The sequence below is a fragment of the Gymnogyps californianus genome, chromosome 9 (genome assembly GCF_018139145.2).
Source record: "Gymnogyps californianus isolate 813 chromosome 9, ASM1813914v2, whole genome shotgun sequence".
Lineage (NCBI taxonomy): Eukaryota > Metazoa > Chordata > Aves > Accipitriformes > Cathartidae > Gymnogyps > Gymnogyps californianus.
In genome coordinates, this window is record NC_059479.1 from 9,800,007 (window position 1) to 9,818,947 (window position 18,941).

Genomic DNA, 18,941 nt, shown 5'->3' on the forward strand with positions numbered 1-18,941 from the left:
GGGTTTAGCCCATCACTTCTTGCATTTAATTATTTGCCTCTAAATAACAATGGGGAGGCAGGAGTTTTGTTTAACTCTCTGATCTCCTTGGAGCAGATAAGAGAGGAGCCTGTTTCTCATGACGCTCCATCATACAGCCCCTTTCACGGCTGCAGTCAGGCTCTGCAGCCCTCTCCCCAGTGAAGCCGTTATCCCCACCAGGAAGGGGGGCAGAGGAAAGCACACCTAAAGCTTGCAAGTCTCAGGCTGCTCTACAGTGACCTGCCCCTCTCCCAGCATGCCAGGGAGCCTGGCTGGGGGTTCAAAAACAGCCCCTGCAGTGGGTCATGGTGTTGGCTTTGTGCAGTGGTACTCGGACTGTCCAGTGATTCCACCTGTATGTTTGTACAAGTCTTAAAAATCCCCAGAGGAGCATCCTGGATGCAGGCAGGGGCCCGTCCCAGGGGGTTTCTGCCTGTCTGAGCCCTGGGTGCAGTGGTGTGTAATGAGCATACCCTTGTGGACCTCGTTATGGGGTTACAGCTCTGCTGCATGTGATCCTGCTAACAGGAGCAGGTATGTGGGGTCACCCGATGTGCCCCTTTTTGAAAGCAAACTTAATTATATTGAGGCTGAGAACTCGGTGTCTAGCCCTTGATGAGAGTGCCTGGGACAGGCTGGGTAATGGATGGTCCTGCTCCTTTGCTGGCTGCAGGAATGATTATTAGTTATCTGTCATGTAACAGCTCTGTGGCCCCCAGGTCTGGCCTTATTTTAATAGGCTCTGAATAGCTCCAAAGAATTACTCAAAAAAATTCACCACTTTTGTGTGAAAGTTATTCATAAAATTTAAGCATAAAGTGGCATAAAATGTTTCTTGTATTCTGTGTGCCTCTGTTTCTTGAGGAGGGAATACATAAAGAGGGGAAAAAAACTTTTTCAAGAATTATTTCATCTTAATGACAAAATTTGTTACTAGTTTTCTGTGTTCAGTGAACTATTGGTATTTATCTTCCTATGTCTACTTGCAAATGCTATTAAAGCAAGGCACAGTTTATAGATGTTTGTTTTAAAAGCGATGCTCTCAGTTGATTTGAGGTGACCTGTAACATTAGTCATCCATTGCTTTTTAGGAGCCACTGGCTTCCCCAGTGCTTATGTTTATTTGGGGGGGGAGGGGGGGACATGTAGTCAGTGATGCAACATACTGTGGCTTTTGACAAATGAAAGCATGAAGGGGGAAATTGTTTCAATTTTTCCTCCTGTGACTACCAGTTCTCAGCATCTCGGGGTACATGCATGTTGAAGATCAGCGGTGCTGCTTTGCAGAGCTGTCCTCTTAATGTTTTACCCAATGCAGCTGGGGAAGTGGTGGAGACAGTTTTGTTTCTTGCTGTCTGGCGGTCAGGGCCAATTAAGTGGTATGGTGTTGGGAGGGAGGGGAAAAACAACGCACACAAGAAAATGGGGACTTTTTGTTGTTGTTTCTGGAACTGTTGCCACTAGCTTCTGAAAATATTGGTATTTGTGTTGTGTTGTGGTTTTTTTTTTTTTTGCAACAATCATTTTAACATCAGGAAGCCTAACTTTTGGGTTTAGCTTGAAAGTATTCGGTTAGTGGTACTGCAGGAGAAGTCATGTCGCTCTTCTCTTCACCTAAGTATTGCACTGCTATAGAAAAATCACAGAAGAGGCACAGTAGCTACCAAACTGCCTCCACCTAGATGATTGTGTTGTTACAGTAACCCAAACAATCCTTAATTAAATTTCTCTGGCTGCCCTGAGTGTTACATTCACTGAAATGCTGTTTCATTATGTTTTTTAGGGCCGGTGTACCCGAGAGAACTGCAAATATCTCCACCCTCCCCCGCACTTAAAAACACAACTTGAAATAAATGGACGCAACAATCTGATCCAGCAGAAGACAGCCGCAGCCATGTTTGCTCAGCAAATGCAGTTCATGCTACCAGGCGCGCAGCTACAGCCAATTGTGAGTTACAGCATTGAATCGGGTTCACACTGCTCCACGTTTCTTTCCTGTTTGCTCACGGAGGCCCCAGCCCTGTGCTTGAGCTCAGGCAGTTGTCTGTGCTGCACAGAGTTGGGCAGCATCTTCCAGAGGGATGTGTGATGCTACTTCTGCATCTTCTTGCAAGCTGTGGCTCTCCTTTCCTCTGATAACTAAGGAGCTGTGAGATCCAGGACATCAAGTGGAAGGGTCTTACAGCCAGGTGGACATTTGACCAGTTAATTCACGTACATCCCAGAAGTCCCAAGTGGCTCAATTCCAATGGATCCTATTTTGGATAGCTGTTTTACACTGGGGTGAGGATGCTGGAGTTCTTCCACACTGTGGCAAGAGGCCAGCTGACTCGCTTGGACTAGATGCATGGTACTGGTGGGCTAAAATTGGGGAATATGAGTCCTACCCAGACCTTAATACTTTTTTATGTCTGGGAGTGAGACCCATTTCACTGCAGTTGTCCCAGCAGAGAGTTGTGCTAATGTCACAGCCTTGTCATTTGTTTTTCACAGTAATGCTGTTTTATACTAACAGCAGGAAAGATTTGCTTCTCTTCAGGTAGGGAGGGAAGCCTGTGGGAGACGGGTGTTTGCAGAGCAGGTAGTTCAGAGAAGCCCTCACTGCCTGTCCCTGCTTTTGCCTGTAGGTTAGAACAGGTTTTCCGGCTGGAGAACCCTGTTATGCCAGGGAGAGGATGGCTTATGTCTGCTGGTTGGTGTATCTGGGAGGGGGGGACATTTGTCAGCTGCATTTGAGTCTGTCGCTATGTGTGTTTTAAGAAATGTCAGAGGTCTTGAAGCGTCTCTTCGGTGCTCACATAAATAAGCTGCATATTTTTAACCGAGAGCTTAATTAGGAGTTCTCCATTTAAAGTTGAGGCTGAATATCTTTCCTGGGGCAATGTGCACTTGATGTGCAGTTGTTGGGTGAGGTTCCTTGTGCTGTGCCACACGGAGGTCTGGCTGGACCCCTAGGACAAACTCTTCTAGCCTGAAAGTGTACAAGTCTGTGAACCAGCCTGCACTTGGCCTCCTGGTGTCCCACCTACAGTGCCTGCCTTCTCTGCCCAAATGGGGCTTCAGATTCAGCATCTGTCACCTCAGCTTTGAAAAGCTCAGGTGTCTGGTTTATTCTGACAAGAGACCGATGAAAGGTTCTTCCTTATTGGAGGCTGTTGTGCTGTTTGGTGTAAGAGCTTGTGGTGGAGCTGTGTTTCAGCAGGGAAAGCTGGCCAGTGTCCCTTCATGACGGTGCTCTGCCACCATACCGGGGCATTTCCCCAGTCTGGAGTGTTCCTCCTGTGTTGTGAAGGCTTTTCCACGTTTGCCCTCACCCTGGTCATCCTGTGTGTGTTAGTAGCTTCACCCTGCCATGTAAGCTAGGAAAACACTGTTTATTCTTCCCATTTTGAAGATGGAAAAGTGAAGCAGAAGAGAAAATGGGCCACAGAAAAAGTCTTTAGTTGCTTTGCGCCTTAAGCTCTAATCTGCTGTAATCTTTGCACATCTTTTTGTGGAGTTCGAAAGTACATGCACATAAAAAGGAAATCCTGAATTCCCACAAAATGGTAGCACTGGTTTCCTAGCCCTGTACCAAAAGCAAACCTTTCCTGTTTGGGGTTTTCCTCTGTGGGGAATTCACAGTGGACACTCTTTGGCTAGCTATTCAAAACAGCTTTGGGATTTCCTCTTTGGAAAGTTCCCATCTTCCCATTTTGCAGTCTTGCAGGTCCAGTTCACTCCTGCAATTTCACTCCTGCCTTTTAAATTGCCTCTGAGACTGAATCGGTCAGTTTGTCTAGTTAGCGCTCTCATTTCAGAGGTAACCTTATCTGATGAGGAAGGTCCCTGGTTTCTAAATTGTGCCATGAGGGAGACATGGGCAAAGAAGAAAAATAAAAATTTGTTCTGCAATGACTGCTCCCTTCCTGCTTTCCCACACTTTGCTCAGACTAAACGAGCTCTTGGTCTAATTCCTGCTGCCCGACTTGCTCCACACCAATTTCAGGACAAACAAGAGATTGCTCTTTCAACTGCCTTTGATTTCCCGAAGATGCTGCCAGTGGAAGCAGGCTTTGAGATTTTTTTTTTTTGTCTCTAAATGAGAAGGGTGGGGCCTCCTTCTGGCTACACATGAAATTCTTCAAAGCAGAAAGTATTATATCAGATGCAGCAGCAGAACAAATCCCATGTGATCAGAAAGCTGATCAACGGGATGCCTGCTTAATTGAGATGCTTGCCAGAGATGAGATTTGGAACAGCATGCTTAATAGCTCCAAACAATAGCTGAATGCTTAGACATTTTAAAGTGCATTTTCACCAGAAAAGCTACTGTGTAAAAAACAACAAAAAAACCCAACCAAAAACAAAACAAAAAAAAAACCAAAACCAAACCAGCACTTGACGTAGCAGCTTTTCACCACACTATCTAAAATGGCATTGAATGTGTCTGTCTATGAGCTTGCATCTAAACATTCACCGCCAGATCTTCTTGCACCACCACTGACATCCAGCAAGAGCTAATCTTCCCGTTGAACCACGAGCCAGGACCCTGATGATGGCTGTTTAATGAAGGCGCTGCTCGGAGAAGAACCATGTCCCAGGTGGGCTGCCTGCTGCACGCTGCTCACAGAAGCCTACTAGGTGTGAATTAACGGTTGCTAGCGCGAGCTTATTTCTTTGAAGTCTCTGGTTGCTCTCTGATGTTGCTGCTAACCATTCGTGCAAAGCTGAGAATCACATGAATGTTTGGTGCCCGTGATGCAGTTTTAAACAGATTGCTTTGTACAGCACTTTAAAACAAGTCAGGCAAGGACACAGAGCAGAGTATTTGCTCAGCATGGTGTATTTGTCTGGGATAGACCTTGGAGAGACCACGTAGGTGCCAAGTAGGAAGACTCTAGTGAAGTTTTGACTTGTGAAAGTCCAAATTCACGTTGACTGCTGGCTTTGGTTGAGCTGTGCTAGAAGTTCTCTGAGCTGGTTTTGCCTCTGTCTCTGTCAGACCACGTAAAAGTCAGGTTGAAGGTGGATAGAGCTGGGCTCTAGCATCAATACGGAGAGCCATTTTGGTCTATGCTGCGTCTGGTTTCTCAGATATGGTCACTTTGAGCCGTGTGTGCGCCAAAGTAAGACCACCCAAAAACTGCTGCACCCTGGGCCTGATCCCCACCCTCTCCATTCTGCTTTATCCCTTTGCAGCAGTGCGAGACAGACTTTTGGAGCTGGCCGTGGAGGTGCTTCAGCACAGGCTCCGAATTGACCTGGTGGAGCAGGGCAGTGGCTTGCATGGTGCTGCCCTGTTAGCTGTGTCTGAACAGGCAGTTGCATAGAGCACGGCAGTGCTGACACACCTGCCTCCACTCCTGCCCTGCAGCTGCCTCTGCTGCTGCCCCAGGAAGTTGTTTCCCCTCTCTTTGCTTTCAAGCTCTTCATCTTTTCTTCCTGTCAAGGTCTTTGTAGCCAGGACTGTCTTGACAGCTCTGAGTCACCCCTGTCCCTGAAGACAACCCAGACTTTAACCCAGCCCTGCGTCGCCTCCTGGGGCGGCGGGACCCTGCTGCCACCCCTTGGTGCTGATGGAGGGGTTAAAGCACAGGGTGAGCAACTCACTTGGCCAGTGATGCTTGGAACAAATGCTGGAGCAGATTTCAGCAGGTGTTTTGGGCGTGCTTTTGTTCCATGCAGCAAAAACCTGATCTATATCTCAGCCTCTAGTCAAAGGGACACTAGGAATCAATAAACATACATACCCTGGCCCACTCGGGAGCTGGTGTCTGCCAAGACACAGTGCTGTGGGGCGTTAACACCTGACTTTTACACTACAGCAGCCCACAAATGGGATATCCTTTGAGCTAGGAGTGTGTCTTTGTGGTCTGATTGGGGAAACGAGCGTCTGTGGTGGTAGGTAACTGGATGCTTTGGCTGGTTGGATCCACTCCAGCATGCTCAGCCTTCACGTTAGAAGTGTGGTTTTACAGCCAGCCCCATGCAGTTGCATTGGAGGGGAACACAGATTTTTTGCTTTTTCTGAACAGCATCAATTATGTTTTCAATATCAGGGTCTTCAGCCTTGTCATTACGAGATCTTTATCTTCTACGTTTCTATCACCCAACTTAATAAAAGCTGCCACTGTTTTTTGTGTGCTTTCCATGTGTAGCTGCTTAGCAGCAACCTGTCTCCCCTCCTTCGGGCCATCAACACCTCTGTATTTATACTGGGTCTCTCATTTTCAGGCTTTCCCTTTTTAGGGTCTGAGGTAACTCAGAATCAACACTTACTGGCTGAGGCAGTGCTTGTGTTCGATAGAACACCAGCCGCTCATCTGCCTTCCTTTTCGCACCCACTCTGTGTTTCTTCTCTAGCTTTAGCACAATTTCTGCTAGGCAAATTGAATGCAACTTCTAGTTTGTTAACAAAATGAGCTGTTCCTGGTTCTGTCACCACCAGTGACCCTGGGACGGTGCCTTCTCTCTGCTCACACCTTCAACCCAATTGCTCCCATGCTCGGGGTCTGTGAGGAGCTCAGAGCTGTTGAAGTCCTTGGCAGCCCTCCCCATGAGATGTGTTCTCACAACAGCCATTTCAGCTTTTTTTTTTTTTTTTAATTCTTAAAAGCATTTTAATACTCAGTAAACCAGTCTTGTGAGCTGCTACCAGTCTGAACCCCTCTGCTGCTGCACTGTAACCTGTTTCCCTCTGCTCAGGAGTCACTGGTAGTGTCTGCATATGCTATGTTTAATAAAAGTTAGTTTGCAAGGAAACCTGCCCCTGTATTTCCTGAATTTGCAAGAGCTTTAAGGGGGGCAGCGGGGGTAAGTGGTGATACTTTCAATCCCTCTGTTTTGCCCTAGAGTGCACCAACAACTAAGTTGAGACTTTTTTTTTAGTGTACAGTCATAATATTGACCTGTCAGGTCTCCTGGCTGGGTACAATCACAAGAGGTGAATGGGAGGCATGTTGAGGAGAGCAGTGCCGTTTGGAGTAAAAATTACAGTTGGGTTCTGGCTGCAAGGAGGAAACTCGCTCGAATTCCCTCAGGACAGGCCTGGCACAGGGGACCTGCACAGACGTAAAGGGAGGAGAGATTTGGCTGGCAGCATCTTTATTACTGGTACTGATGCATGAGCCAGACTGGATTTCCCAATCCAAGACAGGCAGTTGGGGCTGGCAATGAGCGCAGCCCATCTTTTCCCCTCATCAACCACAATAAGTACAGAGCTCCCTGATGCCAGCTTACAAAGGAGCAGTTTTCAGTGCGCTTAGCACACTTCAGACTTAAAACCCCAGCGCTTCTAGGTTTAATGTGTTGAGTGAGGTCTGCTCATTTTCTGGCTGTGCATCCGCTGAAAACACCTGCGTGGCTGCCGAGTGTCAGTCCCCTGCCCGCGGGCAGGGTGTGGAGCAGAGCTGTCACTTTCAATCAGCGGCACCGGGCGCGCGGTTCAGGCGGGCAGAAGAAGCGGTTGTGAAACCTCGGGAACGCGGCAGCAGATGCCAGGGCACGGAAATGGGTGAACAACCAGCAGCAGCAATAAAAACCCATCCTGCTCCTTCACGCACCCCTCTGCAGGTCTCCAGGATCGCGAGTAGATCGTACTCCTCAATTGTTCCTCATGGACATCTTTCCTCCGCTTGCTTCAGCTTGAGTTCGGATGATCCATTAGCCCTTGCCAATTGCTCCCAGTGAGGAGAGGGGCTGCTTTTGAGGAATGGCCTTGGAGATGGGGACTGTGTTTCAGGGAGCAGGACCTGCCTCCCAGTTTGTGGTTGCTTTGGTGAAGAGGCTGGTATATCATCTCTTCGTGAATGTTTCGCACACCTTCCCACCGGTTTCTGGTGAATTCACTCAGTGTGAGGCGTTGCAAGCTCCCAGCCTTCCTCCCTGGCTGCACAAATGCCCTGGCATCCTCCGCTTGAGCAGTGGGAGGAACATCTCTCCTCCATCTGAGAAACCAGCTAGGTCCTTGGGCTGGCTCCTGGTTGTGTTCAAGCCCAGGCAGGGGAAGCCTGCCTTAAAGGATCTCCTGAAATTTTGGAGCAATGTCTGTGCCACACCTGCTCTGACAGGATACCCAGGACTCCTGCTGTATTAGGTGCTGGAAAAACATAGGGTAGATTTGCCCACGTGTTTGTGCAAGCCACATGTGCTGCAAGGTTTGGGCTACTACGGGTACATAAAACAAGTGCTGACAACATGTCAGGCCCCAGCATAACCCTGTGCAGACTGGCCAGGCTGGAGAAGCTCCTTAAAATAGCATTTACAGTGCGAGTGGTGACAGAAGTTCAGCGGATGCTACTGTAATTACTGGTGCTCACACAAAAGAAAACAGTCTAATGGATGCTGCCTTCTCACTAAAGTGTTCAGGGAGTCACAGCGTTTGAAGATCCTTAAAGAGCTTTTCTAGCAGCAAAAGGTGTAAAATGTCTGGGAGCCACAGAGAATTGAAAGAGAGAAGAAAATGATTTAATAAAGGGCTGTGGACTGGAGGATCTCTGGGTTTAATGGTTAAAGTCTCCCATCAGCTGAAGCAGGGCTTGACTCAGGCTCAAAAGAAGGAAAATTGGAAATCCCTCCCAAAGCGAGGATTATTTGGTTCTGCTACACTTAGAGCACCCAGCGCCGCTGATTCAGGAGGCCGTGTCTCCTCGTTGAGGAGGAGAAAGTGGGACGTATGCTGGCAGCGACCTGTCATCCTGTTTCCCGTCAGCGTAGGAGCTGCTTGCTGTCACTCTGACCTTAGGAAGGGGGCATCATTAAGCTAAAGATAGGTTAGGACAGCTTGGCTGGTGTTACTGTGCGCTAGCTTCTTCCAGATCGCAACAAGCAAAGTGTTTCCTAGTGTATGAAAGTCCTGGGATGAAGATGCTGTCAAGAAACACACTGTCCACGTGTGGTTTCTTTCAGAAGCCCACAGGACTAGAAGTACCAAAATAAGAGCAAGGGGATGATGTGTGTGGCCAAAAAAATGCCCCAGGCCATTTTGTAAGCACACTTGCATTTATTGCCAAGTAGAGGCTGTAGCTACCAAGGACGGCATCATGTACGCCCGCAAATGTGAGCAGCTTTAACTGTAACCCGGAGTTCACAGTGGAGCAGGTGACAGAAGGGAAAATAAAAATAGTTGCAAGTCGCAGGCTGCTTCTCCTGGGGGCTGCTTGAGCCCCTGCCACAGGAGCAGGAGTGCTGTCTTGCAGGCTCTGGTCTTTGGGGTGGGCAGGGCGGATTTTTCATGAGCTGGAATTGGTTTCATTCCCAAACGCACTTCAGATCTGGTGCTTTAAAGTCTCACAAACTCCCTGGCTGTAGGGGCTATTCACAGACTTTAAACTGAGCACCTGGGTGCTCTCGCCTGCCTGGCAGAACGGCGGCTCCTTTCCCAGACCAGCGCTGCTGGAGCAGTTCAGGCCGGGGAAGTGGCTCTGGCCGCCGGCGCTGAAGCTCTGCTGCGCTTTGAGGGCCTGCCTAACACGATTTAGGGATCTGAAGCAGTTAAGATCTTTATGGCCCGTTGTTCTATCTCCTCATGGGAACATTGCTCCTTGCAGCACAGGTGGTGTCCTGGATCTTGTACTGGGCCACCTGAGCCATCTCATCTGGTACGCTCTGTCCGTGGCTCTTCCAAGCCCATGACCCACCTGCTCTTGCCAAAGCCATGAGGTCTGGCATGTTGTGACACTAGTGAGTTTGGTGTCCTCTTGCTGCCATTCACATGGAGCGTAGGCTTGGGATGCTCCTGCAAAATGGCTTTTGCGCGGACGGCTGTTGACAGTCTGAAACAAACCCCAGATGTGCAGCATGCTAGACCTCCAAGGATACTGTAGCAGAGATGCCTCGCCTGACTCTAAACGATCCCTTTGGTCTGCCTGAGCCACACTAGCCATGATAACATGGAGCTCAGCGCAGGCTGGTAGTGAATTCAACCATGTAGGTAATGGGGTTACCTGCTTCCAGGTCCTGAAGCTGCAGTTTACCTTGGGGTCTCTGTACAGCATTGCAGTGTAGACATACAGAAGCCGAGACATTTATTTGGGAATGAGAAGTCTGTTTAATTTGGGCCTGCCCTAATTGCTAGCATGTAATCCTTAATTGTGTCATTAAACTATAAAGATCATCAATATGCTTTGATCTGACAAATAAAGATGCCTTGTGTTCAGGGTGAGTCACAAATCTGTGAGTCAGGAGAAGCGAATGGATCACAAGTAAATGGCAATAAATGAATAGATTGGAGAGCACAGCATTTTGATGTTGCTAATCAAATTGTCTAAAAGGATTGAAGTGGTGTAAGGCTTTGATGGGTAATCCAGGACAGAGCTTTTTAACTAATATTTTGGTTTTCCTCTTTCTATACACAGACAACGTTTCCTGTGACTCCATCGCTTGCAACAAGCCCCACGATGGCTTTTAGTCCCTACCTGAGTCATGTTTCTCCTGGGATGGGCTTGGTTCCTGCAGAGCTTTTACCAAATACTCCTGTCCTGGTTTCCGGAAATCCTACTGTTACAGTACCAGGAGGCTCTGCTGGGCAGAAACTGATGCGTACGGATAAACTGGAGGTATTTGGACGTCTGATACGATACTGCTGACGGGAATGAACAGGACATGTGGTCCCAACTGTTGCTCTCTGCTAGAAAGACCTGGTGCAGCACAGTGCAGAGTTTAACTTGCAGCTTTCCTAACACAGGGCTGCTGCTCTCTGCTTGAGCAGTCTCTCATGTGGGGCCCGATCCCAAATCCTTGGAAGTCACTGGAAATTTGGGAGCACTCACTCTTCTGATTTCAGTGGGCATTAGAGCAGGGCTGGGATTGTTGTTTTCTCTGTGTCATCTGCCACACTTAAAAAAATGCAAGTGGATGGTCTGCCCTTTCACTGAGTTGAGTGGGAGACGTTTTGGAAGTAATAGGCACTTTCCTTGTCTAGAGATGGTCTTATTGAGCTTTTACAGAAAGCTTTAAGCATTACACTGTTGGGAGTGGTGAGTATGGGGCATTGGAAAGATGTCTCCTCCCCACCAGTTGGGTGGGCATGCTGGGACTTAGTGTTGGAGGAGTTGTAAATGTTTTTAAAACCCTAAGCAGAGGCTCTGCAGGAGATAAGGGCTGAGGACCTGAATTCAGAGGCCCCTGCAGGTGTAAATTATAACACAGGAAGGTAGTGGAGAAGAGTGTAATTTCAAAACACATTGTTTTGTGTTATGTACTTTATATTGCCTTGCTGACGTCTCACCTTTCCCCACACTTAGTCTGATAGTGTACTGGTACGTGATCTACACCACAAGCTATAGTCCTCAACAATTTCTCTCAGTTCCTTCAGACAAGGAAACCTTGCAGATCGATTTTGTGAAGCCTTTTTCTCTGCCTTTGATGCTTCAGTGGTCATAACTTACAAGGATCTGCAAGATCTTCGTAAAGCTAGCAATTTTGGCAACATCTTACGAACACGTTGCAGTGTGATCAAATGCACTGTCATGTAACACCAGGGTCGGAGTTTTATTGTGGAGGGCAGTGAGACTATTTCTGTGAAAGAGGCTCCTCATATTTAAGAAAAGGTACTTGTTGCAAATAACAGTAGCATGCAACATTTAGAATTAAATGTCCTACCCAAGAGTGTGCTCCATAACAAATACATAATCCAGGTGAGACACAAATGGCAGAGTTATTAACATTTAAGCCTTAGAGGCAGGGGAGGAATCCTGAGCTCCAAAAGTTTTGGCAAAACGACATTGACTTCCTGGGGTCACTTTCCATTCCGCACAAATTCTGTACTTCACTTGTATTTGGTAATTGGCCTTGGTAACGTGGTTTTTTTCATACCCTGAACCAGTTGTGAGTAGCACCAGTTGCCCCTGTGACTGTTGGTATATGTGCTACCCAAGATGACTATGGATTTAGAATACACACATGGTTTAATGTGGCCAACTGATATTCTGTGTTGAAAATACTGAACGAAGAGTAACTTGATGTTCCGCTCAACAATGTGACTTTCTTTTAAGGTTTGTCGAGAGTTTCAGCGTGGAAATTGCACACGTGGTGAGAATGATTGCCGCTATGCTCACCCCATAGATATTGCAATGATAGACACAAATGAAAATACTGTTACAGTTTGCATGGATTACATCAAAGGTCGATGCTCTAGGGAGAAATGCAAGTACTTTCATCCCCCTGCACACCTGCAAGCCAAAATCAAGGCAGCTCAACACCAGGTGAACCAGACAGCTGCAGCTGCAATGGTAAGTAGAGCTCTTCTCAAGCTGTATTTCCATTGCCAAGAGATTTCATTTGTGTCGTATGTGTCTTTAGTGGAAAAGCAGAGTGCTTCATAAATGGCTGACTAGAGAGCTGAGAGCATGTGCAATATGAATCCCATCTCTTCATCCTTTCTATGTGCTCACCATAGCATAAAGCCCTGAGTGGCGCAGCACGTCTCGCCAGTTAGGGACACGGTGCCGAACCCTGTGATTTTCTGACATGACATCATGGCGTGACATGAACACAAGTACAGCAGCACTGGGAACCAACACCTTCCCTGGCTAAGTCATAGGTGTCAGTTTAGCTTCCTCAGTACCCAATAAAAGCAAAGACTGCCCATCCCATAATACATCCTTTGCAGGGAGATCCTGGCCTGTTGAAGTCAGTAGCAAAATTTCCACTGACTTAAAAGCAGACAAGATATCAGTTGTTTGAGCTTAGCAAACTTGTGCCTGATACCTTTGCCAAGGCTTAGTGAAATGGCACAACTCAAACCAAAGGTGACTTCCTGATGTGTTTGATACTTTGGACCTAGTAGAGATGGTCCCACCTGCAGTTTAATTTGAATTGTGACTTCTAACACCTACAATTCTAAAAACGAGTCAAGGAAGACTTACCGGGAGTCTAGCTGGAGTAAATGTTTGCCATTCTGTTGAATTTGGTTTAATGGCACCTATTTATTCCAGAGATGAGAGAGCTGGGTTGTTCAGCCTGGGGAGGGAGGAAGAGGCCCAGGGGGATCTTACCCATGTGTATAAATTCCTGATGGGGGAAGTAAAGAAGACAGAGGCAGACTCTTCTCTGTGGTGCCCAGTGAAAGGACAGGAGGCAATGGGCACAAATTGAAATTCAGGAAATTCCATTTAAACATAAGAAAAAAAATTCTTTACCATGAAGGCAATCAAACACTGCAACAGGTTGCTCCACCCTTGGAGATACTCAGAACCTGCTTTGAGCAGGGTGTTGGTCTAGATGATCTCCAGAGGTCCCTTCCAACCTCATCTGTTCTGTGATTTTTTTAATTTTTTTTTTTTTATAACTAATATTAAAAAGGTTCTTGCCTCCTTTTTGATTTAGAAGTAAGGCTACTAAAATTTTTCTAAATACCTTTTTTTTTTCCCCAAGACAGTAAAAGAGGTTGCTTTTCATTCATGATGAAACATAATGCAAAACCAGGACGATTCTAGAAATTAAACAACTGCCCTCCGTATAGCATCAGTATTACCTGGAATGTAATTTGAAGAACCGATTTATACTGCAGTATTTATTTGTCCTGCAGAGTTTATTTATTAGATTTCTTACCATTTTTATTATTGTTGAAACAAGAGCCCAGGTCTGTTGAAAAAGAACCTTCTGAAATGAAATGCTTGTGTTTTTTACAATTGAATCTTTACTTTTTCACTAATTATCTAGGACACTGCTACTTAACCAAAGCCAATGCATGTTTTATTCATGCTGCTGGCTTCTCTTAAAAATGTAATTAACCTTATTTGTATGCTGTTAACTAGAACCTTTAAAATATTTATTGATGGCTTGTTGCATCACCCCTGCTACCAAAACAGCTTACATTATTCATTTACTTTTCAAGGTTTGATGCATTTACTGTACCTGTTGAGGAATAAGACTTTAATAAAGGGAAGAATGGTGCCCAGTTTTCTTGGATCAAAAAACATATGCCAGACAAATGGGTGTACCTTCTAAAATAGATTTGGAATGACTTCAAATCTAAATTCAGAAGGTATTTCTGAGGGACCCACTCCTGCAGTTACTTGACATGCATAAGTAGTAGCTTTACTCACTCCTGCTTGGCTGAAGTCAGTGCAGCACAGTCAGATGAACTGGGTCAGGCTCAGTCCCCAGTTGGATGGCACTTAAGCATGTGCTTGAACCTCCCTTCTTTACTGGTGGTCCTTCCCTTGCCCCAAGCACTCCTGCTGACCTCTGCATGGCGTGTAGCTGCAGAATTAGGGCTGAAGCCCAGTGCAAGTCCACTTGCAGGTGCTAATCCCTGAGCGCTTCTGACTCGCTGTGCCAGCCGCAGTGAAGATGCTCTAAAGCACGTCCCGTGATGACATTACTTTACTTTTAAAACTTACCGAGGCAAAATAGCTGACTAGCCGCTAGGCCAGGTAATTACTCAGCCACCCGACGTTGTGCATGCCTCGTCTTTTTAATATATTGTATAATGCGTTCACTTTTTTTTTTTTTCTCTTCGCCTTCCCAAAATGTTGCTCTCTCTTGACACACCTCTGCTTGCTGTTTTTGTTACTGTGCTTGACCCCCCCTCCCCGGCCCATTGCCATCATGTGCTCGCTGCCTGCTAATTAAGACTCAGCCAGCTGTCAGATCACTGAAGCGACCGCTCGAGGCAACCTTTGACCTGGTACTTGGACCTTTCACCTTCTCGCTTTGCACGTAACCATCTTAGTCTGCATGAAAGCCTTCCGCACTTGGTCTGTTGTGTTAGTGCCTGGGGAGACTGCCCATCCCGGCCAGAAATGTTGCAGTGCGCGTTCAGACATGCCAATCCTGCGCCCCACACACCGTGCATTAACTGTCTGAGCTTTGCCTCCTGAAGCCTGGATACGTTTTGGAGGCAGTGAATAATCTTGAGGGGAGGCAGCTCTGGGTTTTGAAGTGTTCTTCCAAACAGCAGCAGCTTTGGAGTTGTGAGACACGATGTTTCGGTGAGAATTTTAACTCATTAGGTCTGCAGTGTGCTGGATGTACCAGAGGACTGCGTGGTGCAGGACAGATCCAGCAACTTTTCGTGGTATGCCCAACAGCGCAGCCTTGCCTGGCAGTGTCATGCTGGTACTGCCCTGCAGAACAGTGTTCTGTGCAATGGGCACAACTCAGATTTAGGAGGGAGAGAGCTAAGCAGCACCCTCAGAGATCTGTGCTGGGAAATGAAGCAGGTGCAGTGCAGGACTTTGGTCGTGTGTTCGGTAAGCTGGGGAGATGGCTGCCGCCGCAGCTGACTGTCTCTGGTTCCTCCCCCCATACCCCAGTGGACAGTGTCAGCAAAGGGACCTCACTCTGGGTGCCTTTTGCTTCAGTCTCAGGCACAGGATCTGCTCCTCAGGCTTCTGTCTGCAAGCTGTCTTCATATAAGTTACCTTTTATTATTTTCTGAGTCTCAAATATGTTTTACCTGGTTTTGTGACACTCATAGCAAGGCAAAAGCTATCCTCCCAGTCTGCTGTCAGTCCTGGCTCCATAGAAGACAACTCCTTCCTGTTCACCCCAAATAACGAGGGATCCAATACATCATAAAAAAAAACCAGCTCGTGTTGCCCAGCTATAGGCGGGAAAGGGAACAGTGGACACAGAGGAGCCCTGAAACCTTAAGGCTGGTGTTGCTCCTCATTCCCAGAGCTAAGAAGCAGAGGCTGATCCGTTCTCCTTCCCCTCTGAAGACTTCGTTTTGGGGTTTTTTAAGTAGTCAAGAGGCTTGTTTTAGGCAGCAGCAGTAGGAAACCTTGCTAGGGACCAGCTTCCACCAGCAGTTGTGGAATTACGCTGTAAATGACGTAATAGCCTCTCACTCCCCACTGCTCATGGCTGGCACAGACGCAGCCCCAAAGCCAGCACAGGCAGTGACCTGCACAGTGCCTCGCTGCCGTCTCCAAGAGCCACCTCTCCGAGGAGATGCGGTCTGGCAGAGAATGGGAAAGCCCTTTAATTCCCCTACCTTCCTGACCTCCCCCACTGAACAAAACCCCATCAGATAAGTTACTTTTAATAGTCTTCCTGCTCTGAAACTTCTGAAGGTTTGCAACCGTGTTGTTGGAGTATGTCACCTCCTCTGAACCTTTTGGGAAGGCTGCACCAGAGAAGGATTCACAGTGGTGATAAGAGCATGTATAATCTTCAGAGGAAACTGCTCAGATTGCTTCTGCTGCTTGCCAGGGAATGGGTGCTACCTCTGCCCTCTCTCAGATCATTTTGTGTTTGTTGTGCCTTGGACTGAAGCAGCAAGCCAGATGCAGACCCAGCCCCTGTTTGCTAAGTGGAAAGGGGTGAAAGTGTGATCTGCTCCCAGGAGATAGCAATCTGAGAGGAACTTTGAGGTGCAATTAAATTGTTTGTTGCAAAGATTTAATCCAGTTCTTGTCTTGCAAAAAATAACAAGAGAGGGTTGTTAACCAGCATGTGGGAAATTTTGACTTTGGCATGCAGTGCGTTTTTATCTGTCAGTCATGCTGAAAGATTGCTTTCCATGCCATGCAAAGAAGTGGCACAAACCTCTTTGTTCAGATGCTCGTGTTCCAGCAGGAATGTGGCTTTCCCAGCCCAAAAATGGGAGGCTGCCTGGCATTTTTGTAGTGGGAATTGTTCATTGGGATCAGAGCGGGCTATCACATGGATACTGAACTGAATTAACCCTTTCACCAGTGCAGATGGTCTGATCATGTTGCATAGGTTGCATAGCCGTGTGTGCATACAAACACACAGGCAAAAAAGAAAGTCAGAAAAAGTTACTGTCAAAGGCTGTCACTACATCTGTGATGGTCAGAGCTTGTCCAGAGGGAAATCACAAGCAGCAGGATGAGGTAAACTCACCAAGTAAGTTCTTTGCTACAAGGGTTTAGTCTAGCTCCTGTCCTGCAGCAGAGAGGCACTTGCTACAGAATTCGGTAAGGTCAAAATGTGGTGAGGAGTCTCCTGTTGCCTTTTGTAGGTGCTGCAGGACACACTTGGGGGATTCCTTCCGAACCAGGATATGGTGCAAGACAGAAATGTTGTATCCCCATGAGTTGTTATAATTCCTGCAGATCCTGGGACCGATACAAAAATTCTGGCCCATTTCAAATGAGACACACTTGTTTGCTCCTGTGTCCCTGCCAGATCCCTGTGCAGGAGCTATATTGGACCAACTTCGTCATGTGCAATTTTAGACACCTCTCCCACGTATTTGTAGATAGACCTTTCAATGAGTGTGCTCCTGGCTTGGGGGTCTTACCTCAACGCAAGGACTGGAGAAGTGGTGAAGCTGGATCCTTCTGTCCCCCTGCACCTTAACATCTAAAATAAGATAGGTTGGCAACAGGAGGAGTGCTTCTTCAGGGCATGCTCCTGTACAAATGCTCCCCCAGCTGCTGGGATGGGAGAGGTGACCCAGAAGGCTGTGTCAAACCAGAAGCAGACCAAGACGGGCTCCTGGGTCCTGTGCCCACGGAGCCCACGTGGCAGAGCCAGCCTTCGGGCTGCACGGCAGCTGCTGCAGTGTGCTTGTTTCTTTAGAAGACTCTGGAAATGTTGCGTTTATTTGGGTTTCTCCGCCCAGCTGCTGTTCAGGGAGCAGTAGTGGGACTGCCGTACCTCCTTTCTCTCCCGTATTCCCAAGGGGCTGTAGCAAGGTAGGAGGAAGGGTGATGTTAGAGAGACGATGGGGTAGTCCATTGTGCCTTGACATCCCTATGGCCTGTTGATGTTTGTATGCTCACTCTGACTGCAACGCTGAGCTCAGGAATTGTCCTGTAAAGAGCCAGGACATCATGGCAAGGTCTCAAAGCCTTCAGCTGTTCTGCTTTTGGCACTGCCATTATGGGATAATGGGGTTTTTGGGGTGGTGACAGCCTTTGGCCAAGAAGCAAGGAGTCAAAAGTCCATTATGTGCCTGGCACAGTTGCTGTGCTATAATTAGTAATTTTTTTTTTCTGAGGCAGATTTTGGAGGCGTCTGAAAAAGAATGTTTAGCAATCAGGCACAGTAGGCAGCATGAGTTTAAGCGGCAAGTTCTTCAGTCACTGTAAATCTGTAAAACGTCTCTGATGTATGTGGAGCTACTCCAGTCTCTGCAACTTGCAGATCTGTCCTGTGCCTGGAGGAACATTCATATAGCCATCATTAAACAGACGAGATGTTGATACAGTCAGATTTAACATAGATATCAATGAGGGCTTACCTAGAAATGGAAGCTCTTAGATCTTTACCTAAAAGACCTCATCCTAAAATACAGATCTTAAGCAAAAGATTTTGGTGTCCGTGTCTGAGAATCTTGGCTTGTGTTTTGACTGCTGTCTTTTGGTACTAGCCAGAAGAAATCTGGAAAGATTAAGTCCTAATGCTGGCAGTGGATGCCCGCTAGCATTAGCAGAGGATGTGTGCATGTCTGAGGGCAGTTTTGCAAATGCAATTTCTTCTTCTAATTTTCTTTTTTTAATATTAAAACCACCCAAAAGCCACCACGTGAATAGAGATAGGATGGAGTAATGTTTTGCCTGGAAGTATCTTGCTTAACATTTCTCAGATGAGCAGTCTCCTATAGCAAATTAAATTTAAAGTGAAACCTGTTTCTAGATGGTAACAAACTGTTGCAAGCTTTCACTTATATTCTGTTGTGTGTTGATCTTCATAAATCTTTAAAATCTCTTTACTTGTGTCCTCTCTTCTGAGTACTGTGTGTTTGTAGCCTTAACCCTTCATTAGCTAAACCTTCTCCATTACCTACCCTTCACTGTCACCTATTCAAAAAAAAAGTAGGAGTGATAACCCTGTTTTTCAGCCACTGCTTTGCTACATGATATAGACTAACAACTAGGCAGAAATGACCTGATTCTGCATGACTTCCACATGCGTAAATCTCATTGACGTCAATGGGAGCGTTACGTGCAAAAGGACTGCAGGGCATAATTAAAAAGCACCCTTTTCTATCACAATGTGGAGAAAAAAATGTGGTTTCT

At 46.9% G+C, this 18,941-nt stretch overlaps 1 protein-coding gene across 3 annotated transcripts in view; it reads left to right on the plus strand.

Moving 5' to 3' along the window:
- The window catches only part of MBNL3 (muscleblind like splicing regulator 3), a 76,745-nt gene that overhangs the window by 40,414 nt on the left and 17,390 nt on the right, over positions 1–18,941 (plus strand). For 2 of the 3 annotated variants that reach the window (XM_050902031.1, XM_050902032.1), the window contains exons 3-5: positions 1,805–1,969; positions 10,359–10,559; positions 11,997–12,233. In XM_050902031.1, the coding sequence (XP_050757988.1) occupies positions 1,805–1,969; positions 10,359–10,559; positions 11,997–12,233 (603 nt within the window). Of the gene's footprint in view, positions 1–1,804; positions 1,970–10,358; positions 10,560–11,996; positions 12,234–14,581; positions 14,636–18,941 lie in introns of all 3 variants that reach the window. The other variant, XM_050902030.1, reaches the window with a different exon arrangement.